Source organism: Drepanopeziza brunnea (genome assembly GCF_022702325.1).
Source record: "Drepanopeziza brunnea f. sp. 'multigermtubi' strain 214-2 chromosome Unknown ctg5, whole genome shotgun sequence".
Lineage (NCBI taxonomy): Eukaryota > Fungi > Ascomycota > Leotiomycetes > Helotiales > Drepanopezizaceae > Drepanopeziza > Drepanopeziza brunnea.
The window spans coordinates 2,033,386-2,052,832 of NW_027094068.1; the positions used below are offsets into that span (position 1 = coordinate 2,033,386).

Below are 19,447 nucleotides of genomic sequence, written 5' to 3' on the forward strand. Positions count from 1 at the left end.
TTACTATTTGGCTAATACGGAATAGTTTCAGGGCTCTAAAATTGGTGTTAACTCATTTTGCACACTTGAAAGTGACCCTCTCTTTCTGCAATCCAATCTCTACAATGACCTTATCTCTGCTATTAAAATTCCACTCAAAGTGCGTGAATTAGCTCGTTCGCGGTATCCTCGGTTTCTATTCCACGCCTCTTTTGATAAGCCATACGGAACTTCAGGCCACTCACATCGTCGGCCTCGCCGGGCTGTGACTTGACCACTAGCTTCAAGCACCACCCCGAGCTTGCTAAACAGTGACAAAATGAGCGGTAAAATTGAGAAGATCATCGTACGCCTGCAGGGAAAGTACGTATCGTGCCAGCCAATATGACCTTAGGCAAACGACTAACACCCGCCAGAATCACAGAAGGGGCCTACTACGAAGCCCAGCAGCAAACACGAGTTGTTGCCGCCCGTTACGTCAAGTCCGAGAGCTGGCCTGCCGCAATCGATATTCTATTCAATGTCTCTCAATCTCTGCTCAAGGCCGGACAGGGAGGGAGCGGTGGAGATCTGGGCTTGTTCCTGATCGATGTATACAAGCAGGCGGGGCTGAACCCGGATTCGAGCAGTAAGGGCAAGCTTCTGACGTTGCTGAGGCTGTTCGATAGCGAGGAGCCTACTCGGAAGAAATTCATCGCAGAGATGATCGGGTGAGTTGTGCACCAGGAGAAGAAAAGAAAGGAGGAGCTGATATGTGGTAGCTGGTCAGCAAAGTGCGGCGAGTACCCGGCAGGCGAGCCGGAACTTCACCACGTCGCAGGATCTCTCTACGCAGAGGAGCACGAAGCCTACGAAGCCGAACGTCATCTCACACTCGGTACGAAGGACTCCCCAGAGGTCTTTGCGAAGCTGGAATATGAGTGGTACACCCAGGACGACTCCCACACGGCGGCGCTGTATGCGGCCCGAGTAGTGTTCCCGTACCTGCTTACGGGCAATGTGCGCGACGCTACAAAGTCTCTACGGCTGTTCACGAGCAGGTTGGTGGAGGCAAATAAGGGGTTAGCGGTGCAGGATGTGAGCAGCAGCGCCTCGGACATGCGGATTTATCCCAGCTTGCCGCTCCTCAACTTCTTGGGTTTGCTGCTGCTGGCCGTGCAGAAGGGTAGTGCCGGCTTGTTCACACAGCTGAAATCCAAATATGCGGTTCATATCAGGGAGGCTGGGATTTGGGATGAAGCGTTAACTTCGGTGGCGGAGATGTACTTTGGCATTGCGAGGCCGAGACAGGGCAATCCGCTCATGGATATGATGGGAAGCATGTTTGGGGGTGGGGGAGCTGGACCTGCAAAGCCGCAGCCAAAGCGGGTGGGAGCTTCTGTGCCTGCTGCTGAGGGTTTGGACTGAGGGAAAGAACCGATACAAATTACAAACGACTGTTCTGATACAATTCTCCACAACGCCTGGGTATGTGAACGCCGTGCTATGCCATTCCATGCCAATCCAAAAAGACCTTGTAGGGAATTTTAACGAAGCCCCAGGTCATCTTCTGCCTCGTACATCCAATTGTCCTCTGCTAGTCTAGCTACTTTTGCTCGCAGACTTGTCCGAACGGCTTCAAGTAGTTCTGCTGATAATTAGTACCCTTGAATCAGTCTGCAGAAAGCTTGCTCACCAGCTGGCTCGCTAGGCGCACGGTTCCTATTCCTCTGATGATGTTTGACAGCATCCGCCAGTCTCTCCCTCTCCTCTGCACAAGGATATCAGCCTAGCACATCTCAGTTTACCTTATGCAAAAACCCACTCTCGTCCTCCTGCGGATCTATTTGTCCCCCCTCCTCCGGCCCATCAAACGGCTGAATCGACGGATCTTCAATCTCGAAATCCCCATTCTTGTCCCGAATCACAATGTCCGAAGAGTCGGAATCGGGCTCAATGTCCAGACGGAGAGTCTCGGAGGAGGTGGAGGTAGAGGATGTCGTGGGGCGGCGGCTGAGATGCTGTTGGAAGAGGTTGCGGCGAACGCCTTGGGCGCGGGTTGTGGAGGAGCTGGACTTTGCTTGACGTCGTTCTGGCATTCTTAGGAATATTTGAAGCAAGTGAATCTGGAGTTGTAAGAGATGTTCAAGGTGGGGGGGTTTGTAGGTGGATTTGTTGTTTTCCCCATAAACAAAGAGAGAGACGAGGCTCGGCCTATGCAAGTTTTTTGTGGGGCAGCAAGATCCAACTCCTCGACAAACATCCTTCCCTTCATTTTCTTTTTTGCATGTCGACAATATTTAGAGCGCTCGCGACCTCGACTTCTTCATCATGGTCACTTACCAAAAAACCTACGATGAGTAAAATATTCGATATCCAGCCGATTGGCCGGTTCGTGGGGCAGAGCGCTGCGATCAAGCGTCCTAGGGTATGTTCATCTTCTCTTACGTGGTGCACGAGATTCGGACGATATTCCATTTCGATATCCCTTTTTCCTTAAAACTATTTCAGATGTCGTTGATTGTGGAGAGCTATAGAAGATTTGTTGAATTTATATTTTCCATCTTACATTTCTTTATCATTTTCGTCTCAGGCACCTCCTTTTCTGCCTTAAATTTATTTCGATTTGTACTGACAATATATAATTGTTTTCCAGGAAATAGCTTGTTTCTCATATGATGAAAAGCATCAATTTCGTCTAGATGATTCGTCCATCAGGCACTATTACCCTCCAAAGCTCGGAGCAAATCTCTCAATGGGCTTCGATACCTTTGAGAAGCTTGACGATGCCGCCGATGAGCATCTTGACAGCTTGCTGAAGACCATCATTGCTCTCGAGCAAGAAACAGGAAAGCGTGTCGAGGCAGATGTTATCACGTGGAGAGGAATGATGACAAAGGTACACCTAGCTTTCACTGAAGCTGGACGGCTTGCTAACATGGTTTTCAGTTCATGGCAGCCATCTTCAGCGATAGAGATGGGTAACTCTCTCTCGGTAATTTCCAAGTTTCGGCGGCTGACCTCCTCAAAGCTTCGAAATGAATGCCACTCTTTTCCAAGTGGGCATTTCCTTGACTCAACTTCCGTACTGAGCTGACAAACTACTGTGAAGGATACAATGTATGCTTCCCGAATTATTGTTCATGATTTAGCACTGAGACAGGCAGTTTCATTGAGGAGAATCATGAGTACAAACGTCAGTCGCAAGCAAGGCAAATGCGGCAGCCATCACATCCGGGAAGGCCATCTCAAGACATGATGAGCTATTGGGGTGAGTAGTGACGTGGGTATGGGTTGTGTATTACTGACTTGTATAGGCTACAAGTTCGAGACGTTGTGTTTGATTCCAGCCACGTGGGACGAGACGACAAGAGATTACATTGAGAACCGAGAGAATGAAATTGTCAACAACTACGCCCAATATTGCTCCGTTGTCAAGACGGGAATCGGCAACACAAACATGATCCTTGGTGGCGAAGTAGACGCATGTAAGACGTGGACTTCACCATGCAGCTTATCAGTACTGACTCACATACAGTATGGGATTCCAAGCCCGCTGATGGAGGTCCTATTAACTGGGTCGAACTCAAGACATCTGCTGATATTCGCCATGATGGAGACATGAAGAACTTCGAGCGAAAGCTCATGAAGTTCTGGATCCAATCGTTCCTGCTAGGTGTTCCTAAAATTATTGTTGGTTTCCGGACGCAAGATGGCTTCCTGACGAGAATCGAGGAGATGGATACAGCGTCAATACCTGGTACAGTCAAGAGGCGAGGTAAAGGAACCTGGGATGGAAATATGTGTATTAACTTCGCGGCGACGTTGCTTGATTGTAAGTTCTGCGGGGATGAGAATGAGATTACTCTAATACGAAGCAGTTTTGAAAGCGACGATTACTGAAGATGGAGTTTGGCGAATTCGAAGAAAGGAGAGGAGTTCCAGCATTGAAGTCTTCAGGATCGAGGAAGTCGGCCATGGTGAAATTCTCTCGGACGATTTTATCAACTGGAGGATAAAGCTGGCACTGAGTGACCCATTGCCGACTCCTGCATCAGCTCCTCCACCGGCCGCTGCACCTATCGAGCCTGAAGCGGCCGCATCTACAGGTTATGTTGTTGGACTGTGAGGCGGTTGGGGATCGCTGGCATACAGGGGTCGGACATTCGTACATCAATTGGAAATCTGTTGGTTTAGCCTAGAGAAGCCCGAAAAGTGTTGGCGATAGGTAACCAACCACTATGTGATGAATCTCCTTTCTCGGCTCCTTCTGTCCAACGGGGGGAAGTCGGAACTGGGTGAGACAAGCCACCTTAATAATAAAAGCTTTCGATTTGCTGCATTCCGGTCGGTCAGTCACTCACGATAATGCCAACAAGCAATTCGCAAAGCATCCGAATATCTCAACAAGTGGCCACGGCTCTAGGCCAGGTAGGTCAGCAGAGCGGGGAAAGTGATTTATACTGTAGAACGCCGAATGCAAGTCTAGAGAGTTTATTACAAAATCTGCAAACTTGTAATTGGGTCCCCGATGGATTGCGTCACACAAAGCTTCTTCCTACTTTCTCCGTGCCTTATCCCTTCCGTATCACATCCCTTTTTTTTTTTTTTTTTTTTCCCCTCTACTTCCACTACGAACCGAGGTTTGCGCCGCGACGGCAAAAGATTCAACTCGAAATTCGCCACATAATTCCAATGGGGGGCTTGCGAAGCTCCCGCCTCTTCCAGCACTCGTGCAGACTCTATCCTTCTCCTCCCATCCCCAATAAATACATCCCTAAAACCCGACTCGCATCGTCGCTCGCCGCCAAAATGTCAAGCCCAAGATCTTCCGCAGGTATGGACCTTGCTCCCAAGAAAGCCAGGTGAGTCGAGGACATCAAAGCCGTCGAAGCCGTCGAAGCCGTCGAAGCTGTCGCACCTACATCCAACCACAGATCACAGGTCTGCCAATCCAATGCTGACGGAGCTGCTGGAACTCCAGTATCCCAGATACCTCATATCCGATCGAGTTGAGGAACCAGCTTGGTGTCCATGGTCTCACGCCGCCGAATGTTGAGAGCCATGCGCTGCAACTCCAGAGATGTAGGTTTTTCTTGTTTACTTCTTTCTTCCTCTTTTATTCACTGCATTTAAGTATCCGAGTGGGTGACATTCTAATACTGTTCAGGCCTTAAGCAGCTAGACTCCAAGACAACCCCGATTGAGAAGTACACTTACCTAAGCAACCTGAGGAACAACAACGTGCATCTCTTCTATCGACTGGTCCTTGCGAATTTCGAGGTTGGTCGTTGCCCCCCACTCCCGGGTCTATCACGTGACCAACTACTGAATCTGGCAGACTATTGCTCCTTTGATCTACACTCCTGTTGTCGGTGAGGCTTGCTTGAAGTGGTCAGAGATCTATCAACAAGCAGAAGGTAAGTTTCGTCTGTATTAGGGGTTTTGCGTTTCCAACACAGTCGCTACCCCAAATCCTCAGTGTGAACTTGATCTTTCAGTCCTCACAACCATTTTTCTGATGTCCACAGGTCTCTACATCTCGTACAAGGATCGCGGAAGCATTCTCCAAGTTCTACAAAATTGGCCCCAACCCAACGTCGAAATTACCGTGGTTACCGATGGCTCCCGGATTCTCGGTCTTGGCGATCTCGGGATCAACGGTATGGGGATTCCCGTCGGGAAGCTTGCTCTGTATACGGGCTGCGCTGGTATCCGACCTGAGGTGACCCTGCCATTGTGCTTAGACTTGGGTACGAATAACGAGAATCTCTTGAAGGATCCGTTGTACATGGGTGCCAAGATGAGAAAAGTGTCTGAGAAGGAAGAGAGTGATTTCTTGGATGAGTTGATGGTTGCTTTGAACACGATGTGGCCTGGGTATGTAATACCTGAACCCTTGCATTGTATCATGGCTAATATCTAGAAGGATCGTCGTCCAATTCGAGGACTTCAAGAACCCCTTCCCAGCTCTTGAGAGATATCAACATAAATTTGGGTTCTTCAATGATGATATCCAGGGAACCGGTGCGGTTATTCTTGCTGGCATCATCAATGCTTTGAAGAAGAGTGGTGTTCCAGCGAAGGAACAACGCGCTGTCTTTATGGGAGCTGGAAGTGCGGGTGTAGGTGTTGCCAAGCAAATTGTCGAGTACTTCATCAAGGAGGGCTTGACTGAGGATGAAGCCAGAAAGTGTTTCTGGTTCGTCGATACAAAGGTAGACTCGTTTTTCCTCAGATCCATCTAGATTTGGCTAATAGTCCAGGGCCTCATTACCAACGACCGAGGAGATAAGCTTGCTGCTCACAAGGTCTACTTCTCGCGTGACGACAATAACGGCCAACAGTTCAAGTCTCTCCCCGAAGTCGTCGATTACGTGAAGCCAACGATCCTCATGGGTCTGTCAACAATCCGAGGCATCTTCGATAAGAATATCCTCGAGACTATGGCTAAGTTGAACAAGCACCCTATCATCTTTCCACTGTCGAATCCATCCAGCAACTCAGAATGTACCTTCGAGGAGGCTATCAAGCACACCGACGGGAAAGCTATCTTTGCTAGTGGCAGTCCCTTCCAACCATACCTCTACAAGGACAAGGTCATGATTCCAAGTCAAGGAAAGTAAGTATCAACCTTACCTTTTCAAAGTACCAAGAACTGACAAACCTAGCAACATGTATGTTTTCCCTGGAATTGGCCTTGGAAGTATCCTCTGCAAAACCGCCAATATTACCCAGGAAATGGTACCACTCTGCATAAACTCCCCACCCTGGAACTTCCAACTAACACCTCCAGATCTATGCCTCAGCCGTTGCCCTCAGTACCGCTATCACAACCTCCGAACTCAACGATGGCCGTCTCTACCCCGAACTCTGCCGCATCCGCGAGTGCAGTGTAATCGTTGCCCGTGAAGTAATCCGTCAATCCCAGCGCCAGAACCTCGACGGCGAGAAGTCCCTTCGTGATCTCAGTGACGCTGATCTCGACGCTTGGATCCGCAGCAAGATGTACGATCCGACGAAAGAGAGCATCATTCGCGCCAACCTATAGGTTGCCTCCTCACTGCCTTCTCACGTTTTCACTTGAACCTGATTTTTCGGGTTTGAGCTTTCACAATGCATCACTTTGCGTTGAATTTGGGAATTGAGGATGGCGAGGTCAGCGAAGATCATTTGGGGGGCTTTTATACATACTGAACATAAGTTACAGTGAGCGACGGTATAGAGAAAAAGTCGAATACGTTGACGTTTGCGTTGCGCTACTTGCCCGATTAATCACGGCATGGGAATTGGCTTGGGAGGATGGATAGATGGATTGCAAGCTTCATTGGTGGCGGGATGCACTGCGTTGCGTCTGAATCGGACTAAAATTGCCGCCTGTTCTCTTCTTTTCCCTTTCTATTCTGTCTTTTTTTCTAGAGACCACCAACCTAAAAGTTCCAAATGGAGTCGATTCCTCTCCCCTTCCTCCTCCTCTTCTTCATTCCCCTTAGCCAAGCACAAGGTTCTCCCAAGCCCAAATCCTCGCCCGCTCCTCAAGCAGTCGCTGCCTCAACGGCCTCAGCCCCTGCCTCGCCCCTACCGGCTGAGAAGGCAGTGCCCACCGATCCGTCTCCCTCCGCTCTTCCAGCAAGCCGTCGACTCGCGCCTGCAACACGGCCTCGTCCACGGCCCGACCCTTCAGACCTTCTGCGCGATACGCCCATCTCTCTCTCCCCTTCCCCGCTTCTCCTTCCTCTGCTCGCTTTCCCATCCTTGAGATCCTCGCGCTCGCGTCCTCCTCGAGTTTCGTGCGGCGGATGCAAAAGTCTTGCGAGGTGTGGAGGCACCGGGCACAGCCTGTCCAGTCTGTGGCTGGGGTAGCGGCCGTAGTAGGGGTGTGCCCGGCATGGGAGCGGGAGTGGGAATGAGAGTGGGTGCGAGGGGGAGAAGGGAGGGGGGAGCACCGGAAGCCGGCGAGGGCGCACTGGAGGCAGCGGTCTCGTGGCGGGCGAGGGAGAGCTGGAGAGGGGGGGAGGGGGGTTTGGCAGGCGATTTTGAGGCTTTGGAATTGGGTTTGGACTTGGGTCAGGCGGGTGGGGGGTTTCTTGAGTTGGAGGGTCGCATTCTTGGATGTGGTTTTGGATCTGCTGTGGGACATTGTTTGGTAGTTGTGAGAATAGCGGGTGAGAGGAGCAGACTGAGGCTAAGCAGTTATACTCGGGGATGGGAACAAGAGCGCTCGAGGATCAAAGAGAGAGGTCTCAATGTGCCAGCAAGTCGAAAGAAACATTGCCTACGAGGAACAAAGCGTGTAGAATATTCTGGGATGTTTCGTATGGGGAGATGGATGAAAGGGCTGGGATAAAGGCATTGTGGACTTGAAAGTAGGATTGTCTTTGATGGCAATGGTGGACTTTGATACCTTTGAGCTTTGTGGCAAGAGAAGTCTGTATTCCTCTAGACGTTTCTCTCTAGTCTGAGATCTTTCCGCTTAGCCCTTTTCGCGGCAGAGATCCGAGAAAGGAAGGTCGCGGGCTTTCCAATGCATTCCTATTCCTGCTAGCATTTATCCAAATGGTTCGTAGAACGGAAAAAAAAAAGCTCAAGTAGACTTACGCGCTCCAGATAATTACCTAGCTGCGATAGCATCACATGCACACCCTCCAAGAGCATCTAATCAAGCGTGTAGTTGGTGGCTTGACGGTCTGACCCTGTTGTTTGTTAGTATGGACTTGTTGTGTAAAAAGGGGCAGGAGAGGAGGGGGAGACGAACGGGTTGCTCAGATTCGACTTGTGCGAGTGTTGGGAGGGCCATCTGCTGGAATTGAGGCCGTTGGGTTCCTGGGAAGGCATTTTGGAAATGGGAGGTAGTTATATATTTACAGTAGCTGCTTGTACAATGACTATAAGGAAGACGAAGCAGATATAGAGACGCCCAAAGACAAGAGTGGATATAAGTGTGAATGTAAATCAAGCAGTCAGAGATCATGGAGGGGACATGATCAGAGTCACAAGTTTAGAATTATAACTTGAGCCTCGGAGCTAAGCACCGACGCTCCCATGGACATGGAAACGTTCATGATCTGACCGGCAACGCCATGCCGACCGAGCATTGGCTGGGGTGGCCATAGGTCTGGGTCTTGTACAGACTTGCTGAGCCATGTCGTGTGCTTAAAAGCTGTGGCTCACAAGGACGGACTCGAGATACACAAGCTTGTACGTCTTCTGCAACTGTTGCAGGATTGGCAATCTAATCTCAAGGACGTCCTTGCTGACCGGTAGATGTGCTGACAGCAATAATAATAACCAGAAGCGGTGTGGGATGGTCGTTCATAATGACCTGTCCGCACGTTAATATAACTGTGATGGGTGAGTAACCAGTGGCAAATGTACTTGACCATTTAGTGGCAGCTCCAGGATCATGCGCTTGAAAAACAGACAGTAGTGAGGAGTGTGTGGCATTGGAGCCATAAGTATCAAGGGAGAAGTCGAACGTTGATTTCCTTTGGTATCCGAACGCCATAAAACTACAGTCTCCTTCCGGAAGAAACCTTGGGGAACTCCAACGGTAGCCTCAGCTTGGCAACTTTCCGCTGAGAAGCCGCAGCTTTGTCCAGACCCTGCTTCTTCCTCTCCACCTCACCCAAAGCTCCAACCTTTGCTCCAATCTCCCTAAAGTACTGCGACATCTCCTTAGTCTCGAGCTTCAAATCCTCCTGCAGCTTAAACATATCAACCTCGTAGCCGTCCACTATACATGCCAGTGCACACATGTGGGTAATCATCAAGTCAGCACCAAATTTAGTGATCAAGTCTCCCTGAGCAAACTTCCGCTTCATACCCTCGAGGACTGCTTCCGGGATATCGCCCAGCAACTTCTTCAGCTCATCTCTTTTGGGTAGAGTCCTCTGTCCTCTGTTGATCCTGCAAGAGTTTAACACCTCTAGCATGAGCACCATGTAACGCAGGATTCTGAGCTTCTCGACATGGGCAGAAACTTTCATAATCCGAGATGCGACATATCTTGAAGGGCATTCAATCTCCTTGTTGGCCTTTATATCTGCCTGCCACGTTCTAACAGGAACGGCACCAAATACATCCTTGCCAATCAAGCTGTCAACTGTGTACACATCCTCGACAGCCTGGGCTTCCTTGTTGGCTTTTGGACGTGGTTTTGAGTCTTCGACTTGCTGGGCTAATTCCTCTCGGGATGTCATAGAATTGGCACCATCCGCCATGCTTGCGAGGATAGCTGCTGTGGCGGCGTTAATCTTGGCTGGCTTATTGTCCTTGCTTCTTGCCGACTTATCAGGGGAAATAGCATTCTCTGTATTGGCAGCAATCGCTTTGCGTGCCTTCTTTGTACCGAATGTTTGTCCTAGGTTGTTTCGGTTTTCTGTCTTGTCCTGCAGATAGTCATTAACGGGTGTAACAGTAAGAAGCACTATCTGGACCTACCATAGACCTAGAGATCTCGTGGTCCTCCACAGTAGCTTGCTCTGCTCGCACACTGCTTCGTACAACCATTTTTCGAGCCTCCACTACCTCCATCTTGCCAGTCTCTGGATCGTAGATACCGACATAATGCTTCAGCGGAGCATCTTTACCCCCAGCCTCCTCTTCAATCGCCGTATAGTCGAACTTTGGGTGTTCGGAGGAGTGTAGGAGCAGTTCTTCGGTTGCAATACGCCCGCTGAGTCCTGATCTGGTAGCGGGATTACAGCGAGCTTTCGTGTATGGTTTGAGGTGGACAGCGGCCGGAGCTGCCAGACCAGGCGTAGAAGCTGATCGAGTCAGCAACCAGACAGAAAAATAACGCAACGAAAGCCCGACTCCAGGCGGAAAGCTGCGTACCTATGATGGGTGCCCATTTTCCTACTTCGGAGACGGTAACCTGCACTTGCTTGACTTTCTCGATTGCGACTCTTTTGATTGGTTTGGAAGACCCTTCGGTAGTCCTCTTTCTCTTCTTGACCTTCTCTACCTTTTCCGACATTGTGGTCGTATGTATGGTGTATCGTGATGATCCTGGAAGACAAAATTTTATTATCGGCATCCGAAAAATAGTTTCACCGACGTTTATCATGCCTTGTACATGAGGCTGTTACCGGTATGAGGCATCATTTGCGGGGCAGCGAACCGACCCCGGACGCACAATTGAAGAACTTTTCAAAATTAATTCCAAAAGTGATATGAGTTAGCATGAGGGCAGAATTTGTGATCGTAGATTGAATATCATGGGCAGGGCAAGCGTCTGATATTGAGCTCGAAGCGTGGCACGCTGCCACTGTCCAACAACTAATGAGCATTGGAGATGAGAGCGAATGTCAAATGTTGGTGTCATTCCACAGTTGAAGCACGATGAGGGCAGAACGAATTCACATAATGAGTCACAGTAGTTCGTTTTTGAAGGCAAACTTCTTTTCTGATTGATTCGCAATTGAAGTCGAGGGTACCAAGCATCTGCGGCAGCTATCTCCCACGCTCCTCTGTTCATAAACCCTCAGTTGACAATCCGACGAGATATTGACCGATTCTACTTCCTCCCTTCCAATCCACCGAGTGCTGAAGAATGCGCGTCATCAAGCTGCTCTACCCTTGAACATCCCAGCTGCCATCGCGCCGAGAGGTGGTGCCAATCCGTGCTAGTGCTTGTGATCCGGAGTGCTGAAAAAGGTGTAGAGGCTCGATGCGGGAGATGGCGTAGACTCAGAGGTTATGTTTTCATGGTGTTTGTTCGGGAGACAAGGTTCACCGAGATCGGGATGTTGTGAGTTGTTTACTTGCTGCGATGGGAGTTAGCAATTGCTTCAACGTCTTGCACACAAAGAGAATGCAACTTACGATCTCGCACGCGTCTTGCGGCGCTTTCTCTTAAGTCTGCGAACACGCTTCTTTCTGGAAAGAGGTCAGTAGAATTCAGAGTAGAGGACGACACGGGGAACTAGCCTCCACTTAGCCCGCATGACTGTGTTGTTGTTAGCTATAGCTCAAGAGTTGGGAGTTGGTCAAAAACATACTGTCAGAGTTGATGTGATGGGTGTTGGGAGGGGAAAAGAAATGTTGGACGAACTGAGCTTCCATATGATGTTGGTGCGAGCCACGCTAGGAGCAAGCGAGAGGCTAAGCCCTATACGGATTAGCTGTCACGTGGATGGATGAGCCTCATTAGCAGTCAGCCGCCCTCAGTCTTCAATTGCGATGCCCTACACCTTCTCGCCGTCGAATCAACCTAATCAATCGATCCGCACAGCCAAAAAGGTATTTTGAGAGTGTCCTGTACTCAAAGGTGTACTCAAAGGATATGAAGTTGCTATACTTTTCCGGTGTTTGACTAACACTTTCCTTTCTGTTCTCGATACTCAACTTCCTTCATCATGTCTGAACAATACAATTTCACTGAGCAGATCCTCGATGATGTTAATAACCATGATGTCCAAGACTGTATTGCCATTCTGAGGCTCGAGAACCACCTAGGCGACCTCCTGCAAGGTGAGTGGGAGCTGTTGAGAGCAGCTTGTCAGTCATATCCTAACCCTTTCGTTCTGTCAGAGTTTCCTATCTTCGACGGAGAAGTTGCGGAAATTGGTAGAGATCCCGACAGACACAGTGGTGGGCAGGATGAAATTCGTAGGAGGTAACCACTCCACTCTCTCTTTCGGTGCCCTCTTTGAGGGTTTATACAGGTACATTACCCTCCCAGATGACTTGCTATATCCCGTTGTCTCCAAAAACCACTTCCGCATATACTCGGTAATCTTCGACAAAAAGGCGCACGACTTACAACCATTGATATACTGCGAGGACCTAGAGTCTACGAATGGCACCTATGTCAATGATACTTGCATCGGCATGATAGGTCGTGAGAGGATCGCACATTTGCTTAGCCACGGCGATGTCATAACCGTGCGGCCGGATTGGCGATTCCGGTTGTACCAGCCTCAATTGACAGCTCTCAAAGGACTCAGCGGAAAGTCGGAAGACCTTGAGGTGGGTTGCCATCGAATTGTCGTTGCATGTCGCTGATAGTACCTAGTACTTTCAGATGCAATACAGTGTTTCAAAGCGTATTCTCGGTAGTGGGCAATATGGTTCGGTGTTCTTGGCCAACGAAGTTGCAACTTCCAAGCAAGTTGCTTGCAAGATTGTTGATTTCGAAAAGGCTATTGAACATCGCGGTGATCCTTCTTCATCCCCATTCTTTGTCATCGGCGGATTGCAGGCATCATCAGGAAAGGACGCCATCATGCGCGAGGTCAAGATACTAGCAGCTCTCAGTCACGTGGGTTCTCTCCGGGTTCTGAATAGTCCTTGGACAATTTCTCATTAGTACTAGCCACATATCGTCAACCTGAGAAAGGTTTTCTACTCACAGAATACCTTGTAAGTTCATCCAGTCAAGGGACTGCAAAACTCGGCAGTTGTCACGATATCTAACTGTAAATAGATACACGTTCACCGACCTCGCCCCGGGTGGGGATCTCTTCTCATATATCGAAAAGTGCAGAGACTCGATCACTGACTGCGAAGGCCGAATTATTGCCCGACAAATTGTCATGGCCTTGGAGTTCATGCATTCGAACGGCGTTGCACATAGGGACATCAAGCCGGAAAATGTTCTTATCATGCAAACAGACTTTGGAGGACGCGTTGTTTTGACAGACTTTGGTTTTGCAACTTACACCCGTGAGAGAGCCGGGAGGATGTTATCCAAAGTCGGCACAGATGGATACCTTGCACCGTAAGTAAAAAGTATCGTCTCCCGGGCAGATCTTCAGGGCTCCTGTTGCTGCACCGTCCGTTTAAGGCTCGAAATAAAAACCATTTTCCGGTGCCCTGGCCCTACAGGATGCTGACGATTACCAGTGAGGTAGACAGAGTCGAGCGAACAAATCAAAGCTACACGACGGCCGCTGACATGTGGTCTCTTGGCGTCCTGACGGCGCATCTTTTGACTGCTCAGTCAATTTTAACACAAGAGGAAGTTCCTCGTCTCAGTCAGATACAGATAGCAGAGCGGTTCCTCGCAGTGGAGAGCAGAAATCAGTTGAAGCCACGAGCCGTCAGATTCCTTCAGAGACTCTTTGTCCTGAACCCGTCCGATCGAATGACGGCTGTTCAAGCACTCAATCATTCATGGTTCAAGAAGCCAGATTCGGAAGCAGCGGCTATTGAGGATGTCTGTAGAAAAATGACCCGGTTCTGGAAGAAACGCGATGACCAACCTGATACGATGATCGAAGCTCTTCCCGGTGTCCGCAGAGATGATCGAGTAGATGACGAGTCAAGTAGACAGTACAAGTCTCGGCGCAAAATTCCAGATGCCTCGTCATACCAGTATTTCGGTCTAGAAAGGCATCTCCAACAGAGACCATCTTCACAGAGACGGACACTTCTTGAAGACCTCAACAAGTCAGGATCACAATTCATTGCTACCAAAGAATCGAGCGTCAGCCGGCTCCGAGATGCGTTCACCCACGGTAGCGATATATTTGGAAAGAGCCATGGGTTTGAAACCCAATATACCAACTCACCAGAGGACGACGAAGGAATGTCTGTTATTCCTACGACAACTTTCCCAATTGAAAAGACGTACGGATTCACTCTCAACGCTGCTACCAGTCCATCCAATCCTCAAGATTATTTTGCGGCTACGGACTTGGGGAACTCGCAGCAGGGCTCTAACTTGAAGAGAGTGAGGTTTGAGTCAGAGGATCCGGAAGAGCGTGCTCTGAGAGACGCTGTTGCAAAGGCGGGCCCAAGATGGCAGACCGCGAAGGATTTCGGTGATGCCCTCAAGAAGCGAAAGATGGAACTTGTGGCACGGTCTGGAAATACACAGAGACAGCCGCTGGGAACACTGCCTATCAGGACCTCGTCAAAATCCGCGTCATAGCTCGGCATGATCTGTTCGCTTATCCATGCGAATAGCATAATATGTTTCCGCTAGCCTTGGGAGATACCCATTTGCTGTTTTTTGCACACCATTGGCGAAATTTAAAAGCATTTCTCAGATGAGCCAAAATGTCAGAATCATGGACAGAGATCATGGAACCAAATCCAATCGCCAAATTTTCTATGGTGACTTTCTCTTCTTCATACAACTGGTAGGTAGTGTCCACGCTTGCCTGATAGTACTTTCCGAGTTGCAGATATGCAGTGAGATGCTCTTGGCACTCCACCAATCACCCTGGAAACCTCATCCCAGGCATTGTTTTCGTAAGTAGTCTTGTAACGTCTGTTCTGCTTCTAATGAGTATATTTTTAATATCGATATGCCTTCCAGCCAGTTAATTACCGATGCAGACAGTGGATGGCTTATACAACCTTCGTCAAATCCAGCATTTTACTGGAGAAGCTCATGACCTCGAACCTGCGGACTGCATTGACATGCAGAGTGGCGTCGAATAGGCCAGTCTGAGGTCCTCGCAAATTCCCGCCCAGGATCAACAAGGGCGTCTCCTACTGGTGACTATGGTCTCGTCCTACGAGTGAGTGTATCTGGTCCGTCTCGCCATCTGATAGTGGCCAGGTTCTATCAGTCACCTCACCGCCAAAAGAGAGGCTCTGGATCCTCTTTAAAGACTGGTAGCAACGGAACTGCGGGCTCAATTGATTGAAACGGAGGTGCAAGGGGGCATTCGGACTCTGGATGAGTCCTTGAGCCGCGCCTGTTCAAAAGTTACAATAGTGAAGCGTAAGAGGCTGGACAAGCGACGGTTGTCGAACCGATAAACCGAAAGCTAGCAACGCCACCTTTTCTCCTCATTTTCCACATTTCTTCACCCGAGATGCATTCGCTGGATTGTTCAAGCTCGGCCCGAAAGGGGCAGACGAGCAACATCAACATGAATTACACATCCATCGATATCATGGACCATTCAAGTCCCTTACTCAGAGCTGCACCCTTTTCTTGTATGCCGAGAAATTCGACGGTCGACGCTCGAGACTATCGCGTGCCCTTGGCAATTTGTTTAAAATAATATACGAACCTATGCTCGTGTGGCGCACTACATCTCGCCATCTCGCCATCTTGCTGGAATCTAGCTGGTAACTCCGAGGTTTTTCGTCCCTCTTCCCGCTTGGGTTGCGGAATGCGGCCCTCCGTTGCCTCACGTCGAAGAGAGACTCAACCCCAGATTTGACCCTGGGAAAGTGCCCCATGGTCCGAATGTTTGCGGTCTCGACGTCCAATCAGCTCTTTTTCAAATATTTTCTTCGTACCGTCTCTCCGCGCCTATTCTTCATGTAGGAAATCTAGTGAGATAGCCTGGTCCAGGTGTGGTCGTATGGTCCGGGGACTCTGCATACTTGGGATTGCATCTCTATCCAGCAGAATAAGTAGCAGGAGCTTGTCCCCTCGGGGTTTCTTCCTTTCATTGTGCAGCATTCTATTCTATCAAGACACACTTGAGCCCTCGGCTACAACAGCAAATCCCCCGACCATCATGGTAGATATCAAGAAGACAAACAACGTCAAGGTTGCCGAACACGACGATGACGCTGACATGAAGGAGAATGTGGTATCAACCAAAGTCCTTATCGGTGACGAGAGCTTTAACCAGGCTATGATGAAGGAGCCACCTCAGCCTAGAAACTGGGTTGCCATTAACCTCTACATAATCTCGGTTGTCGGGTTCTGCTGTTCTACTTCTAACGGTTTTGACTCCTCTCTATTCGGAAATCTGCTCTCCCAGACGAACTTCCAGGAGTTCTTTGGGGTCGGCAATGTCGGCATTAAGGCTGGCATAGTCAGTTCCATGACCCAAATTGGTGGCGTAGCTGCAATCCCTTTCATCGGCCCTGCGATCGACACCTTTGGCCGAAGGATCGGCATGTTCATCGGAGCCTCTATCATTCTCCTCGGTGTCATCATTCAAGGCACTGTCATTAGCACAAACAATATTGGTCAGTTCATGGGAGGTCGTTTCTTCATGGGAATGGGCGTGTCTATCATCGCGTCCGCTGGACCCTGCTATGTTGTCGAGATCTCTCATCCTGCCTACCGTGGTATTATCACTGGTTTCTATAATGTTTTCTGGTGAGCTCCATTTTCAGACCCCCCTGCGTTCACAAGCTGATAATGGAACAGGCCCGTGGGTGCTCTTGTCGCGTCGAGTGCATGCCGTGGCAGTCTCAACTTGTCTGGACACGCTACATGGCTTGTGCCGATTTGGCTCCAGGCAATGTTCCCCGGGATTGTGTTCCTCTCGGCGTTTTTCCTCCCAGAATCCCCCCGAGTAAGTCCCTCTCTGTTCCACTTCTCTTCGCTCAATGAAGATTGTCTAATGTCTGTCTAGTGGCTATACACCAACGGAAAGCAAGAGCAAGCAAGGGTTTTCCTCACCAAGTGGCATGGAAACGGTAACCCTGAGAGCGAATGGGTCAAGCTACAAATGGGAGAATACGAGGCACATCTCGAACTCGATGGCGCTGACAAGCGCTGGTGGGATTACCGGGCGCTGTTCAGGAACAGAACCGCCGTCTACCGCCTTGCCTGCAACTGCCTTGTCTCACTCTTCGGACAGTGGGCTGGTAACGGTATGCATCTCTCCAGCTTTTGTTGAAGGGGACACTTTGCTAAGCAGGTATACAGGTGTCGTCTCTTACTTCCTCAGCGGAGTGCTGGATACTGCCGGCGTCACGAATACTACTACTCAGAACAACCTCTTCGTCGCTATGAACGCGGTGCAATGCATTCTCTCCTTCACTGGAAGCATGTTTGTTGACAAGATTGGTCGGCGCCCTCTCCTGATCTGGGTGAACGTAGGCTGTTCTATCTGCTGGATAGGAGTGACTGCCGCATCAGGTATCCAGGCCAGCAAAGGCGACAAAGCATCCAGTGCCGCCACTGTCGCCATGATCTACATTTTCCAAGCTGTCTACTCCTTCGGATGGACCCCTTTGCAAGCCCTCTATCCTGTCGAGGTCCTCTCGTTTGAGATGCGTGCCAAGGGAATGGCCTTCTCCAATATGTTCGTCAATGCTGGTAAGTCTGAACAGCTATTTCCTCAGATATCACTTACTGACTCTCTCAGGCACCCTCGTCAACCAATTCGGTTTCCCGTCGCTCTGGACAACATCAAGTGGAAAACCTACATCGTCTTCTTGGTCTGGTGTCTGGTCCAAGCTGGCCTCATCTACATCTTCATCCCTGAGACCAAGAACCGCACTCTCGAAGAGCTGGACGAGATCTTTAGCGCCAAGAACCCAATGAAGGCTTCAATCGCCAAGAAGAGGCTTGAGATTGACGAGCACAAGAACGTGATTGGGGTGGTCGATTTGGATGAGAAGGATGCCGCTTAGCCAATTTGTTTATTCAGGTGAAACTTCGTAAAGCTTTTGGTGGCTGTTGTGGAGCTGAGAAGCTGATGCATTTCAAGCATTGATTTTCAATACGCTACGAGCTCCATTAACTACTTTTATCTACCCATGATCGAGAAATTAAACCTGTTGCCTCGTTGTACGTGACTCGGAGGATATGTTATCAATCCTATCAACAAAACATGTTCGAGGCCCCGTTACAGACATCCTTTCTATACAAATTCTCGCAAGCATGCATACAGCCCCTTCCTCCTCCCTCTCCAATGTAATCAGAAGCAGCGCAATATTTTTTCCTTTTTTGAGCAATCAAATTACATAGTTGCGATATCCAAAAATAGAAGATATCATCTCTGTCGAACTAACTACTTACCACTGAGCTATTTCGAAACGCCTTCCTTGCGTCGTCGGCCGTCTTCTTCGTCGAATGTTTCTTCCCAATACTTGCCACACATGATACATGCAGTACGTGATCTGGTTGGTCAATTTCGCTGCTTTACCACTTGCACGCGGAAGCCGAGCTAGGTGGTCAGTAGCATAGCCAAAAACATGTCTTGACGTCGTCGCTCGCCGTGATCCAAGAACACCATTTGCCTTTCTTCTTCCGCCCCTGGACGATTCTGTCCCCTACGAAGAATGATGGCACTGATCGCAGGTCGGGCACTCGGTAGTCCGGCGTCAGGGGTGTGAGGTCGCTCGCTTTTTTTCCGACTATGTACTTTGCGAGAGCTGGCCTCGAGCCTACGATATCAACCACCCCCCCCAAAAAAAAAAAAAAAAAAAAAAAAAAAAAAAAAAAAAAAAAAAAAAAAAAAAAAAGAAAAAAAAAGTTGTGGTCGAAGTTGATTATCCCCAAGAGACCGTCCAGTGGCGTGACACCGTCCGGATTCACACCCGCCTGATCTCTGTCAGAGATCTGCTAAGGTCTATGAGAAGACGTACGGCCTCGCAGAGGAGATACGCCCCCCATTTCCCTTGAAAGGACATCTTCTTCTAGCCCAGAATGGTCCGTCATGAATGGTCTTCTTAAGGATGGGTTGAATCCCGTAGTAATTGAGATGACAGAAGCCATCCAACTACACCATACACACTTCCACTCGTTCTGAGCTTCGATACGGTTGCTGTGGGGATTGCGACATATGAAGCGACGAGTTGGGTGCCGAGGCGAGGCCGAAGCTAGGTGGGT

At 49.4% G+C, this 19,447-nt stretch overlaps 7 protein-coding genes across 7 annotated transcripts; 5 read left to right on the plus strand and 2 right to left on the minus strand.

Moving 5' to 3' along the window:
• Positions 1–298: 298 nt before the first annotated feature.
• Positions 299–1,386, plus strand: L3040_003895 (uncharacterized protein; the record flags this gene model as incomplete). The annotated part of the gene is made up of 3 exons (XM_007294927.1): positions 299–342; positions 396–689; positions 741–1,386. 3 exons carry the CDS (start codon positions 299–301, stop codon positions 1,384–1,386), a joined length of 984 nt encoding a protein of 327 aa, XP_007294989.1.
• Positions 1,387–1,505: 119 nt separating this feature from the next.
• L3040_003896 (uncharacterized protein) lies at positions 1,506–2,057 on the minus strand (the record flags this gene model as incomplete). Its single annotated transcript, XM_007294926.1, has 3 exons — positions 1,506–1,606; positions 1,655–1,729; positions 1,784–2,057. The coding sequence occupies 3 exons, from the start codon at positions 2,055–2,057 to the stop codon at positions 1,506–1,508; spliced, it is 450 nt and encodes a 149-aa protein (XP_007294988.1).
• Positions 2,058–2,314: 257 nt separating this feature from the next.
• L3040_003897 (uncharacterized protein) lies at positions 2,315–4,087 on the plus strand (the record flags this gene model as incomplete). Its single annotated transcript, XM_066156587.1, has 9 exons — positions 2,315–2,386; positions 2,615–2,857; positions 2,908–2,939; positions 2,990–3,017; positions 3,071–3,078; positions 3,126–3,229; positions 3,276–3,446; positions 3,497–3,793; positions 3,840–4,087. 9 exons carry the CDS (start codon positions 2,315–2,317, stop codon positions 4,085–4,087), a joined length of 1,203 nt encoding a protein of 400 aa, XP_066012166.1.
• Positions 4,088–4,770: 683 nt separating this feature from the next.
• L3040_003898 (uncharacterized protein) lies at positions 4,771–7,009 on the plus strand (the record flags this gene model as incomplete). The annotated part of the gene is made up of 9 exons (XM_007294924.1): positions 4,771–4,823; positions 4,943–5,043; positions 5,129–5,241; positions 5,300–5,378; positions 5,490–5,838; positions 5,888–6,176; positions 6,225–6,580; positions 6,630–6,702; positions 6,755–7,009. The coding sequence occupies 9 exons, from the start codon at positions 4,771–4,773 to the stop codon at positions 7,007–7,009; spliced, it is 1,668 nt and encodes a 555-aa protein (XP_007294986.1).
• Positions 7,010–9,467: 2,458 nt separating this feature from the next.
• Positions 9,468–10,936, minus strand: L3040_003899 (uncharacterized protein; the record flags this gene model as incomplete). Its single annotated transcript, XM_007294922.1, has 3 exons — positions 9,468–10,346; positions 10,399–10,724; positions 10,795–10,936. 3 exons carry the CDS (start codon positions 10,934–10,936, stop codon positions 9,468–9,470), a joined length of 1,347 nt encoding a protein of 448 aa, XP_007294984.1.
• Positions 10,937–12,317: 1,381 nt separating this feature from the next.
• L3040_003900 (uncharacterized protein) lies at positions 12,318–14,836 on the plus strand (the record flags this gene model as incomplete). Its single annotated transcript, XM_066156588.1, has 7 exons — positions 12,318–12,432; positions 12,493–12,577; positions 12,627–12,930; positions 12,977–13,222; positions 13,277–13,323; positions 13,388–13,681; positions 13,807–14,836. The coding sequence occupies 7 exons, from the start codon at positions 12,318–12,320 to the stop codon at positions 14,834–14,836; spliced, it is 2,121 nt and encodes a 706-aa protein (XP_066012167.1).
• A 1,552-nt stretch (positions 14,837–16,388) lies between these two features.
• L3040_003901 (uncharacterized protein) lies at positions 16,389–18,246 on the plus strand (the record flags this gene model as incomplete). Its single annotated transcript, XM_066156589.1, has 6 exons — positions 16,389–16,981; positions 17,033–17,180; positions 17,241–17,481; positions 17,537–17,929; positions 17,979–18,026; positions 18,071–18,246. The coding sequence occupies 6 exons, from the start codon at positions 16,389–16,391 to the stop codon at positions 18,244–18,246; spliced, it is 1,599 nt and encodes a 532-aa protein (XP_066012168.1).
• Between the last annotated feature and the right edge of the window lie 1,201 nt (positions 18,247–19,447).